Below are 5,921 nucleotides of genomic sequence, written 5' to 3'. Positions count from 1 at the left end.
GGCGGTAGAAATGATCCACAAACAAAAAGAACTGGGTTAGAAGACCCAGGAAAAGGCAACCTCCCGCCCCCAAGAGGAGAAGACAATGGTGAACTCCCTCAGAGACAAGGAGATGACTGAGATGAAGGCGACTTGTTGCCAAAAAATATAGATGCTAGAGGCAAAGACGCAGCAAACGGCGACCTCCCACCCAAAAGAGGAGCAAATGCAAAACAAGACACAAAAGAAGGCAACCTACCAGCCCAAAAAGTAGGCACAGACACAGATCTGCAGACCTTGGATGCAAGGCAAAAGGACAATGATCCAAAGGGCAAATTCCAGCCACAAAAAGGCAAATTAGATGGGAAACTAAAGCCCCGAAGCATCAAAAGTGACAACCAAGGCAACCTCCGGCCACAAATAGGAGAAAAGCAATTTAATGACCTCCTAAAGTCTTAGTAAAACGTATCAATTGCCATCGTTGCAATCTGTGAATTCTGATGAAGATGTGCACTCTTTCCATCAGTGTATCCTGATGCAGATGATGCCAAGACCCCAATCAAGTGTCAAACGGAAGAATTCACTCCATTTGTGCCTTACCATCGACACTCAATTTCATCCCAAAGAAGGTCAAGATCAAGATACGAAGCATGAATTTACAAGCCCCACAAAGGCGCAATCGGGAGAATCCAGCAATAAAGATGGCTCAGGCCATGAATCAACAGATAAAAGAAATTCATCAAACGTTGCATGCAGCATTGATCAACAGGCCGAATCGGATCATGAAGATCCTGATGAGGAGGACGAGTCAACTGTCAAAGGTGTCATATTCCACGCCTCCATTGAATAAAAGAAGCAACTATCACAGGAAAATTTGTTGAAGCCCACACAATGGGACTATCCCTTTTTCCATCATCAATAGGGACCATCCCTTTTTTTCTTTCCTTATGGCCCACTCTTTCCATCTGTGGTCGTGCAAAGTGCTCCTTCCCTGTAGTCTTTTTAAAAAACACCAGTCGTTCTTCAATGCCTTAGTGACCACTCACTCTATCATCCATTCCATGTGCCAGTGCAAGATCCAAGGTCCACATCCAAACTCTATGGGTCATCCAATCATCAATTTGGTCGCAAAGTTCTTGTCATCATTTCTTGTAATCAGGGTTCTCCATACAAGCGAGTAGTTATTTCCAAAATATACATTCAATACAAAAATCATCTCAAAAATAGAGGTGGCCAATGTCATGGTATTCTCTAGCTAGTATCTTCTACCCTATCCATGCTAGCTACATGTGAGCCTATTAGTGCTACTGCCTCCTACACATGAGTGCTCTTATATATGATTCACGATGCCATCATTTCTATGGGACAATTTGGTTGGTTTTATATTAAAGTTGTTGAACTTACTATTCTATCATTTTTATTTTTTTTCATATGTTTTCAGTACTAATGTTCAAATATTCATTCATTATCTTTTAATATTATGTGGCTTCACAAGAGTTAAACACTGCAGTGAATATTAAGGCAACTAGTGCTACAAAATTAAAGTCCTATGCAAAGCAAGGAAATTTTTTGGTTTGTTGCAGAATGAATTTTTGTTTTGTAGGGAGCTATGGTCGCAACAATCTACCAAGTGGACAACAAGTTGTTGCACTTGAATAACCAAAAGTATTATAAACTTTTTACTTTTGAAAATAGGTCATTTCTAGATTACATTTATTATTTTAGCATTTTGTAATATTTATTTGAGTACCAAATTTTAAAAAAAGACAACCAATAAATACTAGAAAAATAAGAACACTTTTTCATGTACAAGAAATCATCTCTATATCTTTAATATTACATGGTTTTAACCTATTTAAAATAATATGTAACCATTTTTATTTAGCTTTTTAATAATGTATTTCCACTATCAATGTCAAAATGATCACTTGATATCTTTAATATTTTGTGGCTTGATGTGCGTTAACCACTAAGAGAAGTCTAAAGACCTAAGCAAAGAACTAAAAAATTTGGACCCTTGCAAAATAAAATCTTATGACACGTTTGAGAAGGTATTGCTATTAAGTTAACAGAGGTACTTTGATTTTTTGAATTTTGTAAATTAGTCGTTTTGGATTACATTTATTATTCATTTATAATAATTATTAAATATCATTTTTCATTCTTAAAGTGTATAAATTTTAAAAAATGAGAGCCAATATATATTAGCAAAATAAGAACATTTATTTTCCCTATTAATATTCATTAGCTATCTTTAATATTTCATGGCATGCCACGGATTTCCCACTAGCTTGCCACCCTTGCTTTCAAGAATTGAAAAAATGTTAAAACCAATAAATTTCAGGAACTGACATCCAAGACCTGTCAAATGAATCATAGACTTTGGATTACATAGAATTCCTAAACTAATGCTCAGCTCACACACCCATAATTTGGGTATTCTTTGCATCCTGAAGTTAATGTTTCCCACCATGGCTTCTGTGACGCACATATCTTCATGCTTCGATTCTGTCCAGACAGATTTCTACGATCGTATCAACAAGATCTGCACGGTTACTGAAAGGGAGTGTAGGTTTTCAAATCTTTCACTATCCCCGCCATTGACCCAATTCCAGCAGCAAGAGAGATCAGAAAGCAAGTGACACTCAGTGTCTGTAGAGCCAGCCATTTTGGTGTCCAGCTTTTCAACTGAGTTTGAGAAATGTGCATAGCTACAGGAAAGTAGACCGTCAACGGCCAGAAAGCGAGGGCACCGAGGATTCCTACTATATCGTTGAAGAAGGGCAGCAGCATTGCGACAACCGTGGTAAAGAGAACAAAGGAAGACCTCCAAAGTACTTTGAAAATGCTAAGCGTCAACGGCCCAGTCAAGGGAAAATAAACCTTGTATTCATGATTTATGAGATTACTCTTTGGCCACTTGATCGACGCCCAGTTCTCGACAAAGGCGAAAAAGGGTTGACAGAAGACCTGATGCCAAATCCGAGTGTTGCATTAATTCAGACAAGCACGAGAGAGAGCGTTCCTAAACCCAATAGACTTGGAAATTGTATAAAGAGGATTCGTTTGATATAAAGCTTGGACAATTTATTACCTGGTAAGCGCCAATAAGGTGGATAGTGATGCACACATTAGCTAAGTCTATCAGCCAGTATGGATTGTAGAAACCGAATCCAGTAAGCAGATTCCCAGGTGCAGCGTTTCCGAGTGCAGCATATCCAATGCAACCAACGGACATGTAATAGGTAGTGGTAACGGAAGTTCCTAGCAGAGTCGCTTTCTTCATGGTTTCATTCTCGGCAGGGGGTGATTTGAGAGTGTCCTGAAGAAATATAGAAGATGAGATCGAGCAAGCCAAGAACCGCGAGCTGAGAAACTAAACGAAGCTCGGCACATATTGCTCCTATGATTCAATACGTATAGGCCAAAACCGAGCTGCACGCCGGCAACGTAACATGATCTATGCAATGAAATGACTAGTCCAGCAAGGAGACTGCACTGCCCAGGTGAACATAAACCTGGGAGAGTCGGTACCTGAATCTCAATTAGGATCATGCTGAAGGAGTAGGCGAATGCAATATTCCCGAGTGCTTGAAAAACAGACCACATCTTTTCAGTCGGAGAGCGCATATCCAAACCAATTCCCGTTAACGTTCCAGATACATGGCCGCTTTCTGCAGAGCATCAAGAAACGTTGAGTTCTTCAAAGTAGTGGTAAGAATGTGTAATGCAGCGACCATGATACTAATAGAGAGCTTAGCCGATAAGGGAGGTTATTGAAGCTGTAAAACTGCTAATTCGACGCACCTATTGTTTTAACGGCAGCCAAGCCAAGGCCGATGGAAGAGTAAGCGAAAGACATGATCGCTGCTACAATGGATAACCACCACATCCGGTCGAAGTCTGGCACGAAGGACAGAAGTATTTGAAACGCTCCGAAGAGTGCCATGTAGAGGTTGTTAGAGACATGGCAAGGAGAATCGTGGCCTTCGGTATGGAAACAGTTGGAGCGTTTGATTGCTCTGCATTTCGGAGGACGAAAATGATCATTCACGATAATTTTTGGAACTGGGAGCCATTGAAAAAATAGAGAAGACGTTGTATAAAAGGTGACTTAAAGTATGAACTTGCTGAACAATTATATTGCAGGAAAGTCTTCTCGCCTTCCGGCCTTGTTTGCAAGCTAATCGAGAGCACATCGGAAGATGCAGAAACGGAAGACGTACACCATGCTGATTGAAGCTGTGATTGTGTATCCAATAGCCGTGCCAATCAGGTTGAGGTACTGAACTAAGCCGCAAATCCATGCCTGCCTTCTACCTGAAATTATGGATGGAGAAATTAGATTAGCGGAAGAATATTAAAGAGTGGATGAGATTAATCAACGGGAGAAAGCGTCCTAGGAACGGACCTAGATGAGCTCGGACGGCAGTCATATACGTATAGTTGCGGGTTCCAGTCACTGGATCTGGACATCGATACGCATCCGCAAGCAAAGCCGAGGTGTAGTAGGTGACGAAAGCAAATGCAAGAAGTATAGGGGGTCCTGCGACCCAACCAAGTTGGGCGATGCTCCATGCCAAGGAGAGCACTCCTGACCCAATCACGGCCGTGATGACATGGGCGGAAGCTGTCCAAATGTTTCCTGCAGGAGGAAAGAAAGTTGCATTGTCATATGTGAAGCCAGCTAGCCAGGCATGAAATGAGATAATTAGTGGAAACTCTAAGTGGAGATATCTCAGATTGGCAATATCTTTACCAGTGCGACGAACGTTTCCATCATCGTCCCGGCTGCCAATTCGCACTAAGGTGTTGGCTTCAAGGTCGACCTTCACGAGGGCGATATTACTTGCAGGATGTGTAGGATCAGAGCCGTTAAGCAGGGTACCATTGAGGGAGTGTGTTGAGCTATCACTAATGAAGTTAGGTGCCGCCGATGCGAAGCTTAAATCTGCGGCGACCTTGGCACCACCCATGACAAGAGCAGCGGGTTACTGAAAAACCAGCTTGCCAGGTTGCTGGGAGTATGGCCGTGATGCTTGCTGAGCAGCTGGCGGCAAGGCGAAGGAAGGAGCTTGCCAAGGAGCACTATTTGTTGCAAGAGGAATATTGTCGCTGCAAACTCTAGCAAGTAAGCAAGCAAGCAAGAAAGAGGAGAAGGGCGGTGATGTCCAAGTAGTGTGAGACTTGAGTGTGCTCCCCTTATAAGAAGGGCTGGCCGCTGGATATGATTCATGGGAGATCCATCCACTTCTGAATCGTAGACGGCAAAGATTCCCAGGACTAGAATCTAGATCCCGCACCCTTGTGGATTGTTTTCCTGATTGATTCTGTTTGTCGTCAATGCATGCGTCGCCATGTTTAACACGCTTTCTTGACTGTAACGCGCTTTAGAAGGCTCGATTAATCACAAAAAGAAAACCGAGTGACCGAGCGCAATCAATCAGAAAAAGAGCACATTGCAGCAATTGTACGTGTACGTTGTGCGCGTGAAGGTTTCTGGGACGACATAATCTTTACGATACACCTGTTGACTCATCCCCTGCACTCAATCCATACAATATCGATATCCGATGTTTTGATAACTCATCAACATACATACAATATTTGGATGCTTTTATGACTGTGGGAATGTAGCGCGATAATAATACGTAAAGTTAACTCCAACTGCACGCGGCTGAAGTTGTTAACCTTTAAGATTCTTGCAACTTGCAAGCTGAGTTTCCCCCCTCCAGCTTCGCAAAATCTTTTTCGAGGGTGAGTGGGCGTGAGGCACTCTACAACAACAGTGGATCATCCATGCAATTTGGCAATGAGGAAAGCGGACTTTCAATTTTCCGCGCTCTTGCCTGTCCTCACCATTACTTTGAACTTGACGCCTCCCACTCTCATATTTGTGTGGTGTAAAGGAATCAGCGCACTGAGCGACCACCAAGACTTTG

The 5,921-nt window shown here is 42.2% G+C and overlaps 1 protein-coding gene across 2 annotated transcripts; it reads right to left on the bottom strand.

Annotated features, from left to right (window-relative positions):
- Window positions 1-2,396: 2,396 nt before the first annotated feature.
- Window positions 2,397-4,845, bottom strand: LOC147901094 (amino acid permease 3-like). 2 transcript variants are annotated; one of them, XM_087375451.1, is made up of 7 exons: window positions 4,809-4,845; window positions 4,391-4,624; window positions 4,206-4,299; window positions 3,787-4,001; window positions 3,514-3,653; window positions 3,074-3,301; window positions 2,397-2,949 (listed from the first exon to the last, which is right to left on the bottom strand). In XM_087375451.1, exons 2-7 carry the CDS (start codon window positions 4,413-4,415, stop codon window positions 2,533-2,535), a joined length of 1,119 nt encoding a protein of 372 aa, XP_087231577.1. In that variant the 5' UTR covers window positions 4,416-4,624; window positions 4,809-4,845; the 3' UTR covers window positions 2,397-2,532. The 2 variants fall into 2 exon arrangements, with proteins under 2 accessions (XP_087231577.1, XP_087231578.1); XM_087375452.1 differs by lacking the exon at window positions 4,809-4,845 and adding an exon at window positions 4,739-4,788.
- Window positions 4,846-5,921: the final 1,076 nt, after the last annotated feature.

The sequence above is a fragment of the Dipteris shenzhenensis genome, chromosome 6, assembly GCF_047967505.1.
Source record: "Dipteris shenzhenensis isolate YYH24624 ecotype China chromosome 6, Dip_SZ_1.0, whole genome shotgun sequence".
In the NCBI taxonomy this organism is placed as follows: Eukaryota; Viridiplantae; Streptophyta; class Polypodiopsida; order Gleicheniales; family Dipteridaceae; genus Dipteris; species Dipteris shenzhenensis.
This window is presented reverse-complemented; position numbering and strand designations above follow the sequence as displayed.

Excerpts from the sequence above, each read along its gene's own strand:
- LOC147901094 (XM_087375451.1), bottom strand. The coding sequence starts at position 4,415 with ATGACTGCCGTCCGAGCTCATCTAG. Across the intron at positions 4,002-4,205 it reads ACAGCTTCAATCAGCATGGT|AGCAATCAAACGCTCCAACT; the intron begins GTACGTCTTCCG and ends TCCGAAATGCAG. Across the intron at positions 2,950-3,073 it reads ACCTTATTGGCGCTTACCAG|GTCTTCTGTCAACCCTTTTT; the intron begins GTAATAAATTGT and ends ATTTGGCATCAG.